This window comes from Oncorhynchus kisutch, linkage group LG2, assembly GCF_002021735.2.
Source record: "Oncorhynchus kisutch isolate 150728-3 linkage group LG2, Okis_V2, whole genome shotgun sequence".
In the NCBI taxonomy this organism is placed as follows: domain Eukaryota; kingdom Metazoa; phylum Chordata; class Actinopteri; order Salmoniformes; family Salmonidae; genus Oncorhynchus; species Oncorhynchus kisutch.
Window position 1 is genome coordinate 37,225,141 of NC_034175.2, and position 24,248 is coordinate 37,249,388.

General features: G+C 39.7%; 2 protein-coding genes across 3 annotated transcripts in view; both read right to left on the reverse strand.

Annotated features, from left to right (window-relative positions):
* The window catches only part of LOC109865525 (G-protein coupled receptor 39), a 55,582-nt gene extending 34,516 nt beyond the window's left edge, over positions 1–21,066 (reverse strand). The window contains exons 1-2 of one of the 2 annotated variants that reach the window (XM_020453790.2): positions 20,778–21,061; positions 19,725–20,579 (exon numbers count right to left, since the gene is read on the reverse strand). In XM_020453790.2, the coding sequence (XP_020309379.1) occupies positions 19,725–20,514 (790 nt within the window). In that variant the 5' untranslated portion in view covers positions 20,515–20,579; positions 20,778–21,061. Of the gene's footprint in view, positions 1–19,724 lie in introns of both variants that reach the window. The other variant, XM_020453780.2, reaches the window with a different exon arrangement.
* LOC109865536 (solute carrier family 35 member F5-like) overlaps positions 1–24,248 on the reverse strand; it is an 88,100-nt gene that overhangs the window by 33,411 nt on the left and 30,441 nt on the right. The gene's annotated exons all lie outside the window — the stretch shown is intronic.

Below are 24,248 nucleotides of genomic sequence, written 5' to 3' on the forward strand. Positions count from 1 at the left end.
GTCAATAACACAATAGAAAAATATGTATATCAGGAAAATAACCTCACACTCAACGTCAACAAATCAAAGGAGATGATCGTGGAAAGAGGGCGCACCCCCCTATCCACATCGACGGGACAGTAGTGGAGAAGGTGGAAAGTTCCTCGGCGTGCACATCACGGACAAACTGTAATGGTCCACCCACACAGACAACATGGTGAAGAAGGCGCAACAGCGCCTCTTCAACCTCAGGAGGCTGAAGAAATTTGGCTTGTCACCAAAAACACTCACACACTTTTACAAATGCACAATCGAGAGCATCCTGTTGGGCTGTATCACCGCCTGGTACAGCAACTGCTCTGCCCACAATCGTAGGCTATCCAGAGTGTAGTGTGGTCTGCAAAACACATCACCGGGGGAAAACTACCTGGCACCACCTGAGGACACCAACACCACCTGATGTCACAGGAAGGCCAAAAAGATCGTCAAGGACAACAACCACCCGAGCCACTGCCTGTTCACCCCGTTATCATCCAGAAGGCGAGGTCAGTAGAGGTGCATCAAAGCTGGGACCGAGAGACTGAAACACAGCTTCTATCTCAAGGCCATCAGACTGTTAAACAGCCATCACTAACATTGAGTGGCTGCTGCCAACATACTGACTCAAATTTCTAGCCACTTTAATAACAAAAGATTGGATTGAATAAATGTATCACTAGTCACTTTAAACAATGCCACTTTATTTAATGTTTACATACCCTACATTACTCATCTCATATGTACATACTGTACTCTACACCATCTACTGCATCTTGCCTATGCCGTTCGGCCATCGCTCATCCATATATTTACATGTACATATTCCTATTCATTCCTTTACACTTGTGTGTAAAAGGTAGTTGTTGTAAAATTATTAGATAACTTGTTAGATATTACTGCATGGTCGGAACTAGATGCACAAGCATTTTGCTACACTCTCATTAACATCTGCTAACCATGTGTATGGGCAGTCATTAGAGAAACCAAGGCTGTTGAGTCTGCCGATAAGAATGCGATGATTAACAGAGCTGAAAGCCTTGGCCAGGTTGATGAAGACGGCTGCACAGTACTCTTTTATCGATGGCGGTTACCATATCGTATAGGACCTTGAGTGTGGCTGAGGTGCACCCGTGTCCAGCTAGGAAACCAGATTGCATAGCGGAGAAGGTACGGTGGGATTCGAAATAGTAGGTGATCTGTTTGTTCACTTGGCTTTCGAAGACTTTAGAAAGGCAGGGCAGGATGAATATAGGTCTGTTAACAGTTTGGGTCTAGAGTGTCTCCCCCTTTGAAGACTGGGATTACTGCGGCCGCCTTCCAATCTTTAGGAATCTCAGACGATACGAAAGAGAGGTTCAACAGACTAGTAATAGCGGTTGCAACAATGGCGGCAGATAATTTTAGGAAGAGAGGGTCCAGATTGTCTTGCCCAGCTGATTTGGAGGGATCCAGATTTTGCAGCTCTATCAGAACATCAGCTGTCTGGATTTGGGTGAAGGAGAAGCAGGGGGTGCTTGGGCCAGTTGCTGCGGTGGGTGCAGAGCTGTGGCCGGGGTTGGGGTAGCCAGGTGGAAAGCATGGCCAGCCGTAGAGAAATGCTTATTGAAATTCTCGATTATCGTGGATTTATCGGTGGTGACAGTGTTTCCTAGCCTCAGTGCAGTGGGCAGCTGGGAGGAGGTGCTCTTATTCTACATGGACTTTGCAGTGTCCCAAAACCTTTTGGAATTAGTGCTGCAGGATGCACATTTCTGTATGAAAAGGCTTTCCTAGCTGTATGAAAATGCTTTCCTAGCTGACCGAGTATATTGGTTCCTGACTTCCCTGAAAAGTTGCATATGGCGGGGACTATTCGATGCTAGTGCAGTACACCACAGGATGTTTTTGTGCTGGTCAAGGGCAGTCATGTTACGGTTTTCTTCCGTCGAAGGAGAGCCGGACCAAAATGCAGCGTGGTTAAATCGAGACATCTTTAATGACGATGAATACGAACAATACAAAACAACAAACGGAATGTGAAAACCTATACAGCCTATCTGGTGACAACTAACACAGACAGGAACAATCACCCACGAAACACTCAAAGAATACGGCTGCCTAAATATGGTTCCCAATCAGAGACAATGAGAATCACCTGCCTCTGATTGATAACCGCCTCAGGCAACCATAGACTTTGCTAGAACACCCCACTAAGCCACAATCCCAAAACCTACGAAAAACCCCCATGCATAAACACAACACAAAATAAACCCATGTCACACCCTGGCCTGACCAAATAAATAAAGAAAACACAAAATACTAAGACCAGGGCGTGACAAGTCAAGTCTGAAGTGAACCAAGGGCTATATCTGCTCTTAGTTCAAAATGTTTTGAAAGGGGCTTCCTTATGGTGAGGAAAGCACTTTTAAAGAACAACTAGGCATCCTCTACTGACGAAATGTGGTCAATATCCTTCCAGGATACCAGGGCCAGGTCGATTAGAAAGGCCTGCTCGCAGAAGTGTTTTAGGGAATGTTTGACAGAGATGAGGGGTGGTCGATTGACCGCGGACATAGCATACCAAACATAACATTTCATACTAATGAGTTTCCCTGATTTTCGTTTACTATGTTACGTCTACCCCTATTGTCAGGGTGCTTTCTTCAAATCAAATTGTATTGGTCACATACACATATTTAGCAGATGTTATTGCGGGTGTAGTGGAATACTTCTTTTGAAACAACTTTGATTGAAACAAACATTTTTGGGGGACTGACTGGTTGTAATATGAGTTGAGTTTATATGACCTGATTAAATGTATCCACACATTTACAGTTAACTGTCTGGTCTGTATTGTTGCTTACTTTTTTGACACTGTTGAATTGTTAACTGCCTGCAAATACACTGAATCAACCAGAACAACTTCTTCACCTTGCTCACCTTTGCAAGACAAAGTCAATATGAAGAACATATTGGCAGTGTGTGTCAGATGATTATGGAGATGCTTTTGTATTTCTTGATTTCAGACGCGGTCTATTGTGCATTTTCATTTGTAGTAAAGTAGCCTAATTTTGCAGGTTTTGCAGAATATATTATTGTCATTTTCTGTGAGGGTCACAGTGGGGTACTGACACACTTTTTTCCAGAAATATGAATATATTGGATTTACTATTATTTTCTACATATGCTCTTAGAAAAAAGGTTTCCAAAGGGAGAACAATTTTTGGTGGCCAGCTATATCTTGTCCTTTTTCTATGTACTATTATTTGTTGGTCACCACTTACTAGCATTGACTTTGCTGATAGCTACTTTATTGAGGAAAAATGTACTTACTATGACTAAGATATGGTTGTCCCACTTAGCTATCTTAAAATTAATGCACTAAAAGTAAGTCACTATTGATAAGAGAGTCTGCTAAATTACTAAAATGTAAACGTCAATAACTCGTTTGAGCTAGTCGACCAAGGAGTCAAGACTGAGCTGGCCCTGGATCCAGGTAAGTTTGCTGTCTCCTGGGGAACATGCATACAACACGGTCTGCATACTCCAACTTCTCACACAAATGCACACATTAAATCAGGTTACAGACCATTTAGCTAGGCCTAGGATCCCTAGACTTAGCGAGTGTTGCAATATTAGTATGCTAGCTAGCTGGTTTCGTAACACCTATGACTACGCCCAGCAGTGGGGTAGTGTTCATAATATTGCTGTTTTTTTACAGTTATCTGTGGAAGAGCTGGCCGTTACTCTTCTTTAAAAGGCTTACAAAGGGACTTAGACTAAAACTGTTCCAACATTTTTTCAGTTATGCTCAGTCATCCTGCTCCTATTCAGGTTAAGGGGAGGGTGAAGGGTGTTGCATGTTCTTGACTCAATTTGTTTGTCACACAAAGCTGTGATTTGCCTGCTGTTCCCTCTCAACTGGTGGAAGACGACAGTCTGATTGAGTGTCTGTCGCAATCTGAATGAGAACAAAGCCATGCATCCCAAATGGCACCCTATTCACAATGTAGTGCACTACTTTTGACAAGGGTCTATTTGGCTCTGGTCAAAAGTAGTGCACTACATTGGGAATAGGGTGTTATTTTGGACGTATCTTATATGATTCATCTCTAATCTCCACTTGAGACACTAGTGCTGCTTTTCAAATAATTTCAGAATACACAATTCTTAAACAGTAAGGCACACTGTGGTTCAAAGTTTCCATTAGTTTAGATAGAACTGGCTTTCAATGTGAAGTTGACCAGACAAGAATTCATGCAACATAGGCTACAGTACTTGAGTGTATTAAATACTACTGTGTATACTACTGCAATGAAAGTATAATTAAGCAATAATGCCCGAGGAGGTGTGGTATACTGGCAATATATCACGGCTAAGGGCTGTTCTTAGGCACGACGCAACTGTGGTATATTGGCCATATATCACAAACCCGAGGTGCCTTATTGCTATTATACAGTGTATTCGAAAAGTATTCAGACCAATTCATTTTTCACACATTTTGTTATGTTACAGCCTAATTCTAAAATGGATTGAAAAATAAATACATCTCACAATACCCCATAGCCCAAAGCCCCAAAAGTTTTTTTGAAATGTTTGCAAATGTATTACAACTAAAAAACTGAAATACCATATTTACATAAGCATTCAGACCCTTTATTATGAGACTTAAAATTGAGCTCAGGTACAGGACAACCATCTCTACAGCACTCCACCAATCAGGCCTTTATGGTAGTGGCCAGATGGAAGCAGCTCCTCAGTAAAAGGCACATGACAGCCCGCTTGGAGTTTGCCAAAAGGCACCTAAAGGACTCTCAGACCATGAGAAACAAGATTGTCTGGTCTGATGAAACCAAGATTGAACCCTTTGGCTTTAAATGCCAAGCGTCACGTCTAGAGGAAACCTGGCAGCATCCCTATGGTGAAGCATGGTGGTGGAAGGATCGTGCTTGGGGATGTTTTTCAGTGGCAGGGACTGGTCTGGGGTAGGGTACTGGACTGCTGTATTCTCAGGATTGAGGGAAAGATGAACAGAGCAAAGTACAGAGAGATCCTTGATGAAAACCTGCTCCAGAGCGCTCAGGACCTCATACTGGGGTGAAGGTTCACCTTCCAACAGGACAACAACCTTAAACACACAGCCAAGACAATGCAGGAGTGGCTTCGGGACAAGTCTCTGAATGCCCTTGAGTGTCCCAGTCAGAGCCCAGACTTGAACCCGATCAAGCATCTCTGGAGAGACCTGACAATAGCTGTGCAGCAAAAATCCACATCCAACCTGACAGAGCTTGAGAGGACTTGCAGAGAAGAATGGGAGAAACTCCCCAAATACAGGTGTGCCAAGCTTGTACCCAAGAGGACTCAAGGCTCTAATCACTGCCAAAGGTGCTTCAACAAAATACTTATGTAAATGTGATTAATAAAAAGTAAAAAAATAAAACCTGTTTTTGCTTTGTCATTATGGGGTATTATGTGTAGATTGATGAGGATTTTATTTATTTAATCAATTGTCGAATAAGGTGGTAACATAACAAAATGTGGAAAAAGTCAAAGGGTCTGAATACTTTCCGAATGCACTGTAAACTGGTTACCAACATAATTAGAGCGGTAAAAGTAAATGCTTTGTCATACCAGTTGTATATACTGTCTGATATACCACAGCTGCCAGCCAATCAGCAGTTTGTAATTAAATATATACTCATAAAATGAGATAATTTTTATAGTGAAGCATTACAATTAGACTTGCTAGATTAATCTCAAATGAACATGCCCAAACAAGAAGTCTCCAAAATGAATACTTCATCAGACCTACCCAGAACTCATTTGTAAAGTGAGTTGAGTCAAAGAAGCATGACAATTGAACAGAATATCACTTCAAATGGGTTCCCCCCATATTCATCCAACATACTCATCAGGAGACAGGGAGGATTTTCCATGACTCCAAGAATTTGCCTGAGAGGCAGATTGACCATTTCCTTAAGGGATGGGCTTGGGGTAAACGCAGTGACCCACGGTCACAAAGAGCACCAGCATCAGAAGACGAGGGGGCCACCTCCAGTCCGCCCAGAACACTGAGGCACCATGCAGGGGAAGAGCAGATACACTGGCCTCTTCATCATAGCTCTATGTGGGGTGGCCTGGTCTGTTGAGAGAGCTCTTCAACGTGGACAGCCAGATAAAAAGCACAAACGCACATACTGTAGGTACTGCAGTGAGCACTACACTGGCTTGGCCTCCATTGAAGATGTAGCTGGTTTGGGTGGACCTATTGGTTGGGACACCAATAACCAAATTATGTGGAAAAGGTGTTGGAATAACCACTCAATCAACTCAGTTTAAGACACTGTATCAGTTCAGTGATTTGCGATTAACTTTCTACTGCTTTGAGGAGATGCGCCAGATGACCCTGGTCCATGAGAAGAAGACATGGGAGGCCGTGCGTTACTGTAGAAAGCATTTCACTGACATCGTCAGCAATGAGAAAGATCCAGGAGGGGATAAAGAATAACACTGATAGTGTAGATGGGTTTCCACTTCCTTAGTGGCTACTGTCTGTGGGTGAACAGGGATGCCTTGGAGTACGAGAACAGGGAGGGTTGGGATGATAATTGTTCCTCCACATATCCTTGCGGAAGCATTACCACTAAAAAGCTCCATTGGGGATACGTAAAAATGTGAGAGGAAGCTGAGGTTCATCTGCTACAAGGAGTGGTTCGGTACATTATGTTTGCTGAGAAGTTGTTAATTACTAATTATCATAATTAATAGTTACCTGTATGACTTAAGATAATCGCAGATTGAGAGAAAATTCTTACTCGTCCTTTTCAGTATTCGCAAATTATATATTACATGTATAAATATCCTATTGACTGTATAACCATTAACAAATAAACATATCTTTATGTAAATACATTGTTTGAAATAGTGGTTAGAGACAGTTTAGTATAAATAATGCTATCATGTGTTAACATTATCCGGTTAAACTTTACCTTACATAAGGCACTTTTTAATAAACTGCTTATACGATGCCATTAATAGTTTATAATTTCATTACAGAGATTAGCACTTCATGTAGTGCAACAAAACGGACAAATATTTACCTATTAACTTGTTATTGGGGTATTAATTAAAGTTGGTGTCCATATTATTTTCATCCTCGTCTGTGTAGTAGTTACACACGATATTATCTCTTTCCTCGTTACTGGTACTGTCACCGATAATAGTAAGATTTGTCCAGGACTCAATTGTTCCACCATTCACCATTGTCAATTACTCTAATAACTTCTAATAGTAACTGTATCCACTGGCGAATTGGGGGAAAGAGTGAGGTGGTTGCCATCTTAGTCAAGAGATGTTTTTGTAGCAGTTCTGCCTGCCAGCAGTAATCATCTCTCATTTTTATTTTACTTGGCAAGTCAGTTAAGTCTTATTTTCAATGATGGCCTAGGAACAGTGGGTTAACTGCCTTGTTCAGAATGACAGATTTATACCTTGTCAGCTGAGAGATTTGAACTTTTAGGTTATTGGTCCAACGCTCTAACCACTAGGCTACGCTGTCGCCCCAGATTGTGGGGTTGTCATCATTAAGTAACATAATAGATGCAACGCATTAAATATTTCAATTCATTCACTATGAAATTAACTTGCCCCAGAAGCATTTAACTGCAGGGCACTCCCACATCATATGAAGTAACGTGCCTACCTGATTTAGGGGACAGAGTGAACAACAGTTGGGCGATGAGGCCAATTTAATTGTAAAATGTTTCCTTGGTGTTAAAGACATATCAGTGAAGACCAGTGGTGGAAAAAGTACTCAAAGGTCATACTTGAGTAAAAGTAAAAATACCTTAACAGAAAATGACTCAAGTAAAAGTGAAAGTTACCCAGTAAAACACTACTTGAGTAAAAGCCTGAAAGTATCTGGTATTAAATATACTCAAGTACAGCAGTAGAACAAGTATTCAATCGTCATACTTGAGTAAAAGTACAAAGTAAAAGTAAATGTTATACATCAAATTCCTTATATTAAGCAAACCAAGCGGCAAGATGTTCTTATTATTTTTAATTACGGACATACATGGGGCACACTCCAACACTCGGAGATCATTTACAAACACAGTATTTGTGTTTCATGAGTCCGCCAGATCAGAGGCAGTAGGGTTGACAAAGTGTTATATTGATAGGTGCCCTAATTCTGTCTTGGTTGAACATTCTGAATGTAATGAGTACTTTTAGGTGTCAGGGAATATGTATGGAGTAAAAAGTACCATGTTTTCTTTAGTAATATAGTGGGGTAAAAGTAAAAGTTGTAAAACATATAAATAGTAAATTAAAGTACAGACACCCCAAAAAACTAAGTAAGTAGTACTTTAAAATAGTTTTACTTACACTACCATTCAAAAGTTTGGGGTCACTTAGAAATGCCCTTGTTTTTGAAAGAAACGCACATTTTTTGTCCATTAAAATAACATCAACTTGACCAGAAATACAGTGTAGACATTGTTAATGTTGTAAATGACTATTGTAGCTGGAAACTGAATATTTGTTATGGAATATCTACACTGGCGTACAGAGGCCCATTATCAGCAACCATCACTCCTGTGTTCCAATAGCACGTTGTGTTAGCATATCCAAGTGTATCATTTTAAAAGGCTAATTGATCATTAGAAAACCCTTTTGCAATTATGTTAGAACAGCTGAACACACCCACCTTCAGGGATGTCAACTGATGTTCAACATCTGTACCCATTCAACATAAGCTAAATTTACAGTTATTACGTCTAAACAAAAACATTATAGCGGGTTCTCATAGGCTTACAATGTTGTTTTTGTATTATTTCTTGAAGTTGTCAAAGACTCCAGTCACCAAAGTCATAGACTTTTCTCTCTGTTACCGCATGGCAAGCGGTACCGGAGCGCCAAGTCTAGGTCCAAAAGGCTCCTTAACAGCTTCTACCCCCAAGTTATAAGACTGCTGGACAATTAATCAAATGGCCACCCAGATTATTTCCATTGGTTTGAACAGTCGCTAAGATTAAATTTAGTTGTGATTGTTGCAAAATACCTATTTTGAATGATTACCATGGAAGTAATGGTTGAGTCTTACTCGATGGATGGCAAATGTTGCTATTTAAAAAAAAATCAAAACATTAAATTATGTCTTGACTTTGGAAAGAGTAATAGCTACCGGGTCTGAAAAGAGTGTTTGTTGAGAACGCTGTAACACAGTTAACAAATGTCCAAATCTGATGTCTTCTTTTATTGTGATTTATTCAGCGAAGATGCAAATGCAGTTGCATTATTTAAAAAAAAACTTTGGTGGCATCCCAAAGAATCCAGGGGTCATTGACATAATTTTAATTGATCATTATGAATTAATTTAGTGAAATTTCTAATTGATCACAGAATGTATGATTTTGCAGTAATGAAATGTTGAAACGGCATCTTGTGGCTTTTTTAGGAGATTCATAAATTTGAAATAGGCAGTTGTAAGCATAGTAGTCAGACAAGCTCATATGTGACATTTCTATTTTCTTAATTAAAGAAAATATAGGTGTAGAAAATAGTATTAAATCGGTTGGTAAGAATAATTTATGCCTGTTTGAGTAGAAAGTGTACTCTTTTTTGCTTCAGGATGATCATCATCATGATATTAATCATCAGAGGATAACTATCTCAAAACAATGTAATTTAACTTTTAATTTCCATTGGCTCAGTATGACATGATTGAGGGGTCAGTGTCCATGCTGCTTGACAAGCTGAATTATGCCTGCTCCAGTGCACAATGAGTAGGGGCTAATGGATGAAACCCCATTTCACGCCTTCATCACTGTAATATGGCCAGCCATCCCCCTGTCCTGTCAGAACCAGAACCCGTAGGGAGGTCACCGGAGCACATACTGTACACTCAATCTGATTTTCACTCTATCCAATTTCAAAGACACAATTAAACCAGTGAAGATGTACGGGCCGACATGTAATTGAGTCCGACCCTTGAAAATGGCATCTTGTTTTTACACTCCAGGCAATGAGATCATTACACCATAGGGTCAATCAGTTATTACTATGTTTGAGTGTGTTCACTTACTTTAAAATATAACATGAATAAAATAATAATATTGTATAAAATATACTATTCTATGATTTCACCTTTATTTAACCAGGTAGGCCAGTTGAGAACAAGGTCTCATTTACAACTGCATCCTGGCCAAGATAAGGCAAAGCAGTGCGACAAAAACACATGGGATAAGCAAACGTACAGTCAATAACACAATAGAAAAATCTATGTACAGCGTGTGCAAATGTAGTAAAATGATCGAGGTAAGGCAATAAATAGGCCATAGTGGAGAAATAATTACAATTTAGCATTAACACTGGATTGATAGATGTGCAGATAATGATGTGCAAGTAGAGATACTGGGGTGCAAAAGAGCAACGTTTACAAAGTTTAGGATAAGGTTTCAAAAGGACATGCAAGTCTTAAAATCAATGTGCTACTTTACATCAATGTGTCTTGTGTTAATACAGAAAAAGCATAATGAATGTTGATGGGTCAAAGACGTATAAGGTTTTCAAAAAAAAAATAAAACAGCAATTACAATTCTCTAAAATGCTTGTTTTATGTTCAATGGAGTGTCACCTATGCCCTTATATAGTTATATTAAAAAATAAAGCCAATCATTAATTTTTACAGTGATTCATGTGAATGTACCCAATTAAAATGTAATTCAGTATAACACTAAGTGTTGTTTTTTTTAATCGTAATTTTATGCCCATTTTTCATAATCACAAGGTTATATATCCATGCTTGGACTGGCAGAAATATAACTACCCAGAAAAAATGTCATTTTATTTTGAATATCACATATTTGACGTGTCATGGGTACAACTCTTCTTTTTTTTACAAAAACTATCTGAAATAAATCTATGAAAATCTATTTCCCTTCATCCTTTGAGATTTGTTTTTGTCTCTCTGAGTCAACACAAAATTATTGTATTTTAATATAAAATACTGGTGTTATACTGTATGACACTATGTTGTTACCCTGAATGACACATATCACTACAGCCCACTAATATTGATTAAATGTGATTCCTTCAGCAATAACAATAATGATCATATTAACTATTATTAGTAGTAGCAATAGTATTTTTCTTTTAGCTATTTTTTAAGATATAAAACTGTGAAATAAACATAAGATGTTTAAAATGTGCAGGCTAGCTGATCACTTCCATACTAGAGAGAGAGAGAGAGAGAGAGAGAGAGAGAGAGAGAGAGAGAGAGAGAGAGATGATTTATACACCACACACATAAAGAACATGGGTTTTACTATGCAACATAGTTTAACTGACACATGAGGTACAATTTAATTCACGTAGGATTAAATTCTCATCAACATTTCAAACAAAGCATCAATTAAAAAACATTCCATAAACATTGTGCAAAAAAACTGTAGTTTTGCTTAAAATCATCACGAAACAGTGGATATCTTTCTCAAAGTAATATCATGAAATTACGTCACATCAGGCATTTGAAAGAAAATACATAAAAAATGATCCCACCAACATCAAAACAAAACATTTCTGTATTCTGAACATCAGAATATTAAACGAAATCATTGTCTGAACATCAAATGGAACTCATCAACGTTCTCGAACTGAACTCATCATTCAATAACATCTTTAAAACATGGATTTATTTTTAGATGGCTTGTGTATGTCATTTTCTTGTGTAGGCCTATGTAGTATTCTGTAGCCTAACTGGTGTATAACTTGGAATTTGGACTAATGAATCTCTGTAAACTTTTCCCAGTCAGAGTTGCAGAGTATTGAATACCTTTGTTTTGTAGTAAACGGCTCTGGTTCGGAGATTACTGCTTGGACATCCGACTTGAAGTAGTATGTGATGACCTTAACTTGGGGCCATGCAAATTAATTATTTACTTCAGCTGCTTGTTGCATGCAACTGATTTCCATCTCCTCTCCCACAACCTTCAAAACTTGGCCGACAAATGGCTGGTAATCGTAATTGACTATTACGAACTTTCCGTTTAAGTCCTCTGGTGGTTTCACCATTGTGGATAGGCTGTCTTCTGTTTCTGCATTTTGGTTCTGAAAGTCCACCTCTGTTGGAGCATTGCACTCACAGGAGATGCATGCTCGGGAGCAGCAGGACACCTCCCGATGGTGGATCTTTCCTGGTTCCTTTGCAAGGATCTGGAGGATTTTTAAGGTTCCTTTGACAGCTGGCAATTTATTTGGAACGGCTTTATCAAATCGGTTAATCTCATCTTTAGCAATCCAGAAGTACTTTACACATGACTGCGTTTTCTCCAGCATGGTGTAGAGCTCCTTTGGGCTCTGGAGGTCACTGCTGTTTTTTTGACAAACTCACCTGCACAACGTTTCACGGAACAACCAAACCCAACGGGCGCACCTTTTCCGTGGGACTTTTCAGAAAAATTCCACGTTACCCTTTTGAAACCCATGAGAAATGGCACCGTGCTCAGTAGGTAGAAATGATTTGCATTTCTATATTGTGTGACGGGGCCTTCACTCATGCAGTATAGTGTGGTCAGGGATGTTTTTTCCCCTTCATATTATCGAAGACGGGCTTTAGAACAGCCCACACGGCACACTCGTCATGCCGAAGGGAATCTGAAATGGAGACATAAGATTGGCATTGCTGTGATGTGTACACAACACTTGTGTGTACAGTTGCCTGCTTACGGCTGCCCCAAAAATGAAAAGCCTGAACCTCTGTATGCAGCTTACACGCATAATCTTCTTCAAAAGTCCATGTGGATTACAACCTTGTGTTCTTTAAGTGTGTCTTTTAAGTTTCGGCACTGCTTAACTTGGTGCAGCCAGTTAAACTGCAGGTACACACATGCAATTTCAGCTACACAAAATAGCTACATAAAATGCCCATCAAACTACTTCAATTCAAACTTGTACAGTCTCAATTCTTCATAAAGTTCCCCAAATGTGAAGCAGCTATTAACTAATATAATTCAAAATCCAAAAATGTATCCATAATTGTGTAATACAATATTAACAATCCATCAGTTATACCTTAACTGCAGTTCAATAAAACATTAACTACAGTGTAATAGTGCAACTTAATGTTAAGTGTTATCCACCCAGCTTTATATCCTATTATATCCTATTCTGTTGCTGACAGTAGCATGAAACCATGAAAACAATACCTTGCTTTTCTTCTGGCTAGTCTTTCCTCCCTAACAACTGGATCTGCGTTTAATATTTTGTCTGTGCCGTGCAGCCCTCTCCTTATTAGACAACGGCATCTACAATATAAAGATAATGTGCCTTGAAATACGTTAAAATGCCATAAAATGGTTTGAAATGCTAACATTCAGTATTCATTCAACAAGTAACTATGAATTGCATGATTAAATGTTGTAAACTAGTGAAAACATGGGATAACAAAGCTACTGTCATTCAGCATAATGGGTGACATTGTGGTATAACAATTTTAATTGTATTTTTTTAATTTATCTGTTATTTTACTAGGTAAGTTGACTGAGAACACATTCTCATTTGCAGCATCGACCTGGGGAATAGTTACAGGGGAGAGGAGGGGGATGAATGAGCCAATTGTAACAATTTAAACTTTTGTTGTGCTGAAGGACAAAAGTGTGATACTGAACAACAGATTTCAAACATAAACATATTTAACAGGAAGTTCCTTGGCCACCTATATAAAGTAATGACCTATAAAGATTATCCTTACTTTTCATATTTAATATAGCTTTTTATAAAATAATAACATTAGAAGTATGTTTTCTGTGTTGTTCTGAAGGACATGTGGATGTTACTAGAGGGTGAAAAGGTGAAATCATCAAATATTTCAGAGAGATTTACTCACCTCATCACTTTGATAGAGGGTCTTCAATGGGTATTATTTGTGATGTCACATGATTACAATCATGTGATATGCATGAAAATGGCATTTTACCTTTGCTATATTGATTGACATTGATGAAGTGCAGAAGTCTGGGCAAAAGCTATTAAAGTTTTTAAATATTTTTTAGATGCAGTATGTCACCTATTATTCTATGTATTGTTGCAAACACTAGCACAACTATGCCATGGGTGTTCATTTATATTTTTAGGATGAATTTCTACCTTTTAAAAACACTTCTCTCATTAGAATTTTAACCCAAAAGGACATTTTGACACTTTAGAGGTCAATGACTTGCAACACAAACATTTCTGGGTCAAAAGAAGGGTAAGTGTTGAGTGATTTAATATTATATTTCTACATATTTATATTTTTATGTTAAATGAATGGCCTTGGGACACCAAATTTAAACGTCTCGTCTTTGACCCTGATACTACAGCGCCGTGTTACAGGTAAGTGGCTAGAAATGGTAACACTGTGCCCTCTGAGACTCAAATCATCAGGCTGATGGCATTAGTTAATCTCTCAGATTAGTTAGTGAAAAAAACACTGTTCTAGACCTGCTGATGAATTCTTCCTGCCCCACCTTACCGGGAGGCTGATAAATTACTGAAGCTACTGGCTAAATTACAGTCATGCTAATGGAACCTTACGTAGTCAAGCCCTTTTTCATGAAAAGGGGGAGCAGATGGTACAAAGCATGACACAGGATAAATCATCTCACACAATGAACACTAGACTGGAAAATGAGGGTTTGACGAACATCTACATAATTTATATTGCAGCAAATTCGGGAGGTAGCCCAGACTAGGACTTGAACCCAGGACCAGCAATTGTCAACCAGGGACTGCTTTACAGTTTTTCACAAAATTGCACTTTCTCCATGACACTGTTAATTTATTTTGACATGTACTTAACCTTACTATGCTCTAGCAACTCACCAATGCTTCACGTCCCTCTACTATGGGGGACCAAGCCTTCTGCCCCCTTGCCCCTCGCCTATGGAATGCTCTCCCTGAACATCTGAGAGCTGCTCCATCAATCAGAACTTTTAAAATGGGCCTTATAACATATTTATACAGACTGTCTTTCTTATAGTCCTACTCTAAGTCCTTTTAGCACCTATTCTACTACTGTACTTCTATTTCCTGTCTTGATCCTAAATGTTTTTACACTGAACAAAAATATACAAGCAATATACAAGCAACAATTTCAACATTTTACTGAGATACAGTTCATATAAGGAAATCAGTTAATTGAAATAAACTCATTAGACCCTAATCTATGGATCTCACATGACTGGGAATACAGATATGCATCGGTTGGTCACGGACACATGCCCCTACTTTTTTTTTAAGGTATCAAAAAAACAGTGCCTTCTGTGACCAGCATTTTCCCCATGCAGCATGACACATCTCCTTCGCATAGTTGATCAGGCTGTTGATTGTGGCCTGTGGAATGTTGTCCCACTCCTCTTCAATGGCTGTGCAAATTTGCTGGATATTGACGGGAACTGGAACACGCTGTCGTAAACGTCGATCCAGAGCATTCCAAACATACTCAATGGGTGACATGTCTGATGAGTATCCAGGCCATGGAAGAACTGGGACATTTTCAGCTTCCAGGAATTGTGTACAGATCCTTGCGACATGGGTGCCGTCCATTATCATGCTGAAAAATGAGGTGATGGCAGCGGATGAATGGCACGACAATGGGTCTCAGGATCTCGTCACGGTATCTCTGTGCATTCAAAATGTAATTGTGTTCATTGTCCTTAGCTTATGCTTGCCCATACCATAACCCCACCATGGGGCACTCTGTTTACAATGTAAACCAGCAAACCACTCGCCCACACGACGCCATAGACGCTGTCTGCCATATGCCTGGTACAGTTGAGATCGGGATTAATCTGTGAAGAGCACACTTTTCCAGTGTGCTAGTGGCCATAAACGGTGAGAATTTGCCCACTAAAGTTGATTACGACGCCAAACTGCAGTCAGGTCAAGACCCGGGTGAGGACGATGAGCACACTGATGAGCTTCCCTGAGACGGTTTATTTGTGCAGAAAAAACTTGGTTGTGCAAACCAGTTTCATCCGCTTTCTGGGTGGCTGGTCTCAGATGATCCCGCAGGTGAAGAAGCCGGATGTGGATGTCCTGGGCTGGCGTGGTTATACACGGTGTGCAGTTGCGAGACCGGTTGGACATACTGCCAATTTCTTTTGTTGTGTGACAAAACGGCACATTTTAGAGTGACCTTTTATTGTCCCCAGCACAAGTTGCACCTGTGTAATGGTCATCCTGTTTAATCAGCTTCTTGATATGCCACGCCTGTCAGGTGGATGGATTATCTTGGCAAAGGAGAAATGTTCACTAACAGGGATGTAAACAAATTTGTGCACAACATCTGGGAGAAATAAGCTCTTTGTGTGTATGGAACATTTCTGTGATCTTTTATTTCATCTTTTTGTTGCATTTATATTTTTGTTCTGTGTATTTTTTGTCATTTCTTTAAATCATTATTTACATTTTTGTCTATGTAGAGCATTGAGATATCACTGTCATGAAGTTATACAAATTAAATGTATTATTATTATTTCATTCTGATTGCAACACAATCTCAAGGATGCTATGTTGCAATACTAGCTGTTGAATACAACCACACCGCTCTGAAAACAAATACACATAAATACATATGAATCCCTTCCAAAGTGCCACTTGCCAAGTGGCAGCAGACCAGCCAGGCACTGATATTCCTACCTTGCAATCAGTTGAAGGACAGCTCTTTAAGCACTGCTCAGTGAGCTGTTGTACCTTCAAGTAGTGATCACTGGTCTAGCAGTGAAATGGAAGCCACGATGGCATAACCAATTGTGGAGATTGTTGTTGTCTGAAAGGGCTGTGATGGTATTTAGCAATGGAGAAGCCTTAGGATGTACATGAACAAAGTAACTAAGAAGCTACACATTTCTAAGGCGAATCCAATGATGATTTAGCATATGCCTGGTTTCTAAGCGTACATGATATGGTTAGCGTATATGCTACTGTAGGCCTATATTTTACAACTGGACATTCTGCAAATTTATATCACTTATATAACTGTTGATTTAGATGAATAATATATCTATATATGATATAATTATATTTAATATATAATAGATGACACACAGAAATGTAAAAATGCAAGGGTATGTCTGTGTCCTAAATATTAATATGTATACAGTGAAAGGTTCAAGTAGGTGGTTGAGAGGAGCAGAGTGCAGTATTGAGGAGAGATGAGGTTACACATTCTCTCAGTTTACATTATCAAGTGCCAAATTGAAGTAAATCTGCCCATTTTCAATTTGATAACACAAGTACCCCCAGTGAGATCTGCTGTACCATTAATAGAGTAATTTTAATCTTAATATATCATACTGTTGGGTTCTAAAAATCTGAAATATACTTATTCAGCTCACTGAGGGAGAGAGGGGAATGTATAACGTTTTCATTCTGTCCGGATATATTATTGTTAGCCATCAAGGATCCTATGGGAGGAGAAGAGACACTCTGGTACAAGTCAACATGACAGCCGTGAGTTGGAGAGGAGTGAGTCAGGTCAGATGAGGTGAGGAAGAACAGATATCACTAAAGTTCTGTCGAGCAAAAGAGATGCATTGTCTTTTCAGATGTGTAGGAAGAGACTCAGTATAGGAGAAAGGACAAAATATCAGTGCTTGTGTGAATATGTCTTGTGCCGCTGTATGACCCAATGGGTGAATAAACTTGGTTTAAGCTTTACTAATTGTCTGTGAAATTCTACAAGGTTTATTTAGAACCTAACAATACATTATATTCACGTTGACTTCCGATACTCTTTGCCATGTGGTATTATTTGCTGTTTGGATAAACTATTGCCTGGAAACCCTGTAACCAATTTAGAGCAAACACTTCACATGTGCATGTTGACTTGTCTGCACGCAGCCACACAAAATAATCATTATAGTCAATGTCAAGATGGATTACAGGCCTCCAATTCTAGACCAATGTCTCTGTCAACAAATGTACAGTAAACAAGGCTTCCTGCTTCCAGCACACGAGGACTTGACATTCATTCGAGACATGAGAAAATACAATAATACGGTCCAGAACTAATGAAGAAATAACTCTGCATACGAAATGTGTATACACACTTCAATGTTGTGTGGTATTTATTTCTATCCACGTGACATCAATATAACATGGCCAACTACAGGCGTGTTCTTCATGTGAGTTCCCTTGAGATTCTCTGTGGACAGTAATGGCACAGACCACCCCAAACAGAAGACGTATGTGTGAAATCAATCCTTTGAAGGGTCATAACTTTTAAAAATGGTGTCGTGGAGTCAATCAGAGCTTGGGGCCGAGAGCGGCAGACACAGAGAAAGCAACATGATTGGACAATAGAACTAACAGAGCTTGCTTTATGCAGACTGGCATAGTGTAGTCCTGACATATACAACTGTAGGCCGAAAAAGAAATTGACTTACAGTCTATGTCAGCTATTGTTTTTATAGATTAATTCCAGTTAATACTTTTAGATTGAAAAGGGTAGGTAGCCTAGTCAGCCCAAGTTTGAATATAAACCCAATGCAAACTTGAGCTGACAAAATGTTTCTTCATTCCGTTGATGCAGAGGTTCCATCTACTTTTATAGCACTGTAATTCTATAGGGTTGGTCTTTACCTCCTTGTTGTCTTTCAGGAGTAATGAGACCTTCTTTTCCAGGTAAGCACTTTTCGTTTATCTCAGCAGCGTTGAATTCAAACACCTTAGATGCTTTCGTGATCATGAGATTGTTCTGTTTGATTTGAGAGTTAATGTCCTCAAGTGTTTTGTCTTGCTTATCGAACCTGTCTTTGAGCATGTTATCTCCAAGTAGTGTTGCATTTGAAATCTTGTCTACTTTTGGTTCATTTTCATCTCCTTCCCCGGGTTTGCCTTTATCTTTGGGTTGTGGTCTTTAATGGGGGAAACGTGAGAGGAATCGCTGCATCTGTCTTTTGGTACTGATGAGGAGGGGGTAGCCAGGACATTGTAGTGGTCAGATGCTTTTGCTCTGTAGCCTTAGTGTTGTTGCAATGGTTGTTGCTAGCTCCTTTGACACTAGCTTTCAGAGGACCGGATCCTGAGGAAAATGTTGACATTGACATTCTCTTCTAGGTCAATAACCAACAGTATAGTGACTAATACATATTTTTTTATTTACAGTATTTTGAATTGAGTGAAGTTCAGGTTGTAAAAAATTAATTGAGAGACTTCGCTAACTAGCTCTTTGAAGTTTGCGTGCTTAGGTCGTCATCTTGACGAAATACTCAATGCCGGAGGAAAGTGAAGAGAACTCCTTGAGATTTGTGCGTTGCGTCCAGCATGCACGACTTGTGATTCCGTGAATCTGATTGGTCAAGACACAGCAAAGAGCTTGCAGCAGCACTTCGATGTGAAGCACTCCAATGTGAAGGACAGAGAAATTGTGCCCGAGTTGTGAGTTGACAAATCATGAGGCAAATAGAACTAAAAAACAACACTTTGGCCATCTTTTTAACTCTTTGCAACAATATATTTTATTAACCTAAATCAAAATCGCCACACATTTTCCGGCAGCCCTGTCACAACAGCTACACTGTCTACCAGTTGGAATGCAATGGTGTACACGCCTTGTGTAACACAAACATGCACACGGACACACACACATTGTGGCCACCAGTTGGCTAAACAAAATGTATCATCATCCTTTCAAAATTGTAATTAGATATTTTAGGTAGAATGTAAAAGTGTCAACTTACCTAGAAAAAGGATGGTTTGCTTCTTTGCGGCTTTGACCCTGGCACTCTCGTGTTTTGGCTTGTCCTCAACTCCGTTGACCCCTCTTCCTATGGGCCCCATGGTTTTCTGAAGGACCAGGATCATGGCCCGACACATGACCCCCACGCTGACCAGCACCACCATGTACACAATGAACGCCACAAAGATACTGGCCCTGTACATTCCCCACTGGTTTCTCAGGTTGGTGCAGAACGTCAGGTTCTGGACGGGCATGATGGCTCGCTCTGGGACATAGCCCTCCATTCCTGTGACGAACAGCAGCGGGAGGGCAACGAACACGGACGTGACCCAGGCGAGAGCGATGAGACTCCCAGTTGTTCGCTCTCTGCCCAGGGCCTTGAAACGGAACGGGTGGCAAATGGCAATGTAGCGTTCAAAGCTGAGCGTCGCCACGTTCAAGATGGTGGCGTAACTGCAGGCCTCGAACAGGAAGTTGTAGATCTTGCAGGAAGCGTCACCCGAGGCTGAGGTGAAGGGGAACCACGTGGCACTGTAGAGCTCTACGGGCATTCCTATGAGGAGGACCAAAAGGTCGGAACATGCCAGGCTCACCATGTGGTCCGTCACATACTTTTGCAGGTAGCCATTCTGCCGCAGCACCTGTGTCACCCGAATGGTGATTCCATTACCCACGATGCCTGTGAGCAGGATGAGGCTGTACAGGACAGTGAGGAAGACTTTGATGGCATAGTTGGGCTCCAGCTCCTTCCAGTCTTTCTCCTCGGCTATCTCGGCCTCCCCCTCATTCATGGTTACTGAGTTTCGATTTCCAGATATAGATTTTTTCCTAGCGTATCAGTTCAGCAGGGCAGAGTCTGTAATAGAGCCCAGAGGAAATCCAAACAGCCAGGGAGAGAGATATATTTCAGAGATAAAATAATATATTTCTGACACCCTCGTCCAAAACCGTGGTTAACTCTAAAAGTAGATTAACTTAACACCTCTTTGTTTGACCTCTTTGTTGCCCAGATAAGCCATATCACAGAAGAATATTAGGATCCTATTAGACATACCAGAAAGTTTCTTCCTCGTTTTAGCTTCTTTGAAACACACGGCTCAGCGTGGCAGGACTATCCATTACTGGCCTGAAGTCTGAGTTTTGTACCATCGACCGTCCGTACAGTTCTTCATCCAGAAAGTATCGGATTTACTCCTTTGCTTGTGCCATGCTTCAAGCTGCACCCTGACAGCAGGCACTGATTTTCTCCTATCTCCTCTCTCCTACGAGTTAAAAATTAAACTTCAGAGCAAGGGAGAGAGAGAGCACGGCCCTGTTCTGTTATCACTACTCAAGTGCAGTATGAACCCTGGCTAAACTTCAGGGACGAGGGTGGTTGTGTGTAGGCGGGACCAAGGGTTACTACACATCACTTTAGTCTTACAGAGGTGTGGCCCTTCCCGAATATTATCAACTCCCATTTGGATGAATATAATACTTGCCAGAACTAAAAAATATAACTTTGCTACATGGCACATTTATTGAAACACTATTCTTAGGCTTATTTACACAAATTAAAACTATTTCAGAGTATACAAATGACTTTGACACTCTTCCACATGCTTTCTAAGAAAACAGAAGTGGTGAAATAACTTCACTGTGTAGGATGAATGTAACAAAAGACATACCGGTACATGGAAGTTCAAAAGTTCGAATGGAGGAAGTTGTATTGAAATTAGCCAGACATGACTGAATTAAAGTGCACACATTTTCTATTCAGGCCGTATCAAGTGCATATCATTTGACATTAACAATGAGCTGGCTCCAGACAGGAAGTAAATCAAACAAATACTAACACTTTGATTTAAGACAGGAAAAGTGACTGTATCCATTCTATGAAAACTTGGCCTGCAATTCGCTCTGATTTCACATAAGCATATTCCACAACAATTTGAGGTGGGTAAAGTTATAAAGCAGGTTTTACAAATCTGATTAGAGCACAGACTTGATTGGTTGAGTGCCAATCTCGGTATCCTCAAAAGCTCTCAGGCAGATAAAGCATGATAACCCAGGCCTATCTGCATGACAAAGCGTTGTCAAACAGGTGCACTCTCAACAGCGAAGCTAGCTAAATCAATTTGGTTTGTTTACAATAATTACCCTACCTCTTCATTTTCATCCCTTTTATATTTTCCTAATGATCTATCATTATGTTCTGTAATTGCCCTGATTGTAAATGTCTCTGTAAAACTGATATTTGAATGTTGTATAAGACGAGATGCTGACGTGCGTTTGACAAAACAGCTGAACTGAGTGCATGATGAATCACGAAAGAAATGTATCTCTGCAAGTAATGTACAATAGTACAATGGGCAGAACACAGAGACAGGTATGACATTTCCCAATGTCAGCTTATGAGGATAGGTGAGAGCTTTATCCTCTCATGAGACTTTCACAATTATGGTCCAATTCCATTACTACAATTCATGCCAGCTGAATTTGGATATGGAATTTGTCCATGTAACTGCAATTATCTTCAATGACTTGACAGATTGGATCCAAACCAGAAATGTATTTGAAAGCCATATATTCAAGACAATCTGCTGACATAATTTCACTTCTACCTTCTGTGTTCATCTTTTGTAGCTAGTAGAAATATACATTCTATAAACAGGAATGTGGTTTCTAATTAGTGTTGTCATAAACACCAAAGATCATACAATACAAGAGTTGATCTATTGTTTTTCCTCTGTACCAGTTTCTGACTCGTAAGTTGGTCTTAAAAGGTCTCTCAAATGTTTTTGGCAGGATTTCTTGGACATAAATTGATAATAGCTTATTGTGGGTCAATGCAATGAGGTACAGTAGATTACACTGTACATACTATACTAAAAACAACACTCATACTATCACTATTATTTGGAGAGGCAGGTAGCCTAGTGGTTAGAGCGTTGGACTAGTAGCCGGAAGGTTGCAAGATCAAATCCCCAAGCTGACAAGGTAAAAATCTGTTGTTCTGCCCCTGAACAAAGCAGTTAATGCACTGTTCCTAGGCCATAATTGAAAATAAGAATTTGTTCTTAATTGACTTGCCTAGTTAAATAAAAAAATAAAAAAATTATATTTGTCTTTCAGGAAGGAAAACCATTGTACAATTCAATAGAGAAGTCTGAAAAATGTATACAAGATGGTGTTAGGTGGAGATCTGCTCCCCTGATTTGGCTTTTGGCCTTCTCAGGCTGAATTAAAAACACTATCTGGCCAAATGAACGACCATGAACATACTGCTATCTTCCAACCTAATGAGCGGAGCGGAAGAGGATTCACTGAATACAACACAACGTCTGAACCAGAAGTCGTTTAGCCTTGGGTATTTTGTAGGTAGTTCTTTGACCAATAACAGAGATACAGAACAAAATTATAAAGTGTGAGTCAACCTTAGCTAACAAATCCTAGGTAACCTGAGCCCTACACTACAAATCATGTTTGAGGAGAACTTTGGTCAACTCTGAGTTCAACTCAGGATAACCGGTACCACGAAAGTGGCTCACCTTTAAGTCAGGTACATTTCTATGGCAACAAATCCTTCAGAATGATCCTGAATGAAGTGTCTGAGCTTAGAATTGAGGAAAAATGAAATCAGACTCCCTCCCTCTCGCAAAGATTGCGTCATCATCCCCTTCATTTGAGGAAGACGACTGATTAAATATTTTCTTGAATATTTTTGTGATAAAAAATAGTCATTTTAAAACACCTATCACATTACAAATGTAGTAATGACAGAATACATTTGAAACTTCACACACAGTAAAACTTTTGGATAACTAAATACAATGATTGCATATAGTTCGGAGTGGGAAAAAAGCTGCTTATGTATTGATCAGCACACCAAAGACGACATTAAGGATAAATAATCAAATAAAGACGGCACTTCTAAAAGCCTATTTCACATCAAAGCCTGCTGAACTCCCAAAATAACTTTTATTTTGAGTTCAGCACAAATTAAAATGTGACACTGACCCGCCTATGGATTGATGTTCCAGCATTGTCTCAAAGAAGAGTTTGGCGTTTGACTCGCCATGTGCGAGACGCACGTGCAGGTACAAGCTTGCTAGGGTTACCGGCAGGCAGACGAGCAATATCCACCTGCGTAGTATGGATGAGGCCTGAGCTGGAATGTTTAGCTAACTGAAGCTGGCTAGCTTTATAAGTAAATCTAGCTTGCTTCGTAGTGTACCACTCGGCCCTGTGGTGAGTACATGTTGTTTGAAGCACAGTAGACCAACATAGCTACAGAAAAGTGGCAGATTTTGAAGCTGTGTGCTGGAAAGTCTTGGTAGTGCACAGTTAGGGCTGTGGTGCTCATTTGAATTTCATGGCTTTTTCAGCTTTTAACCAGCTTTAACTTTTTTTGTGATGTTATTGAAATAGGTTTAGATTTTAAGATAAAAATAGTAAAGTAGATGGCAAAAAAAGGTATCTTAAAAAAGCACTATAGCATTCCTATAAGAAACTGTACGTTTTTTATAATACCCTATAGTTAGCT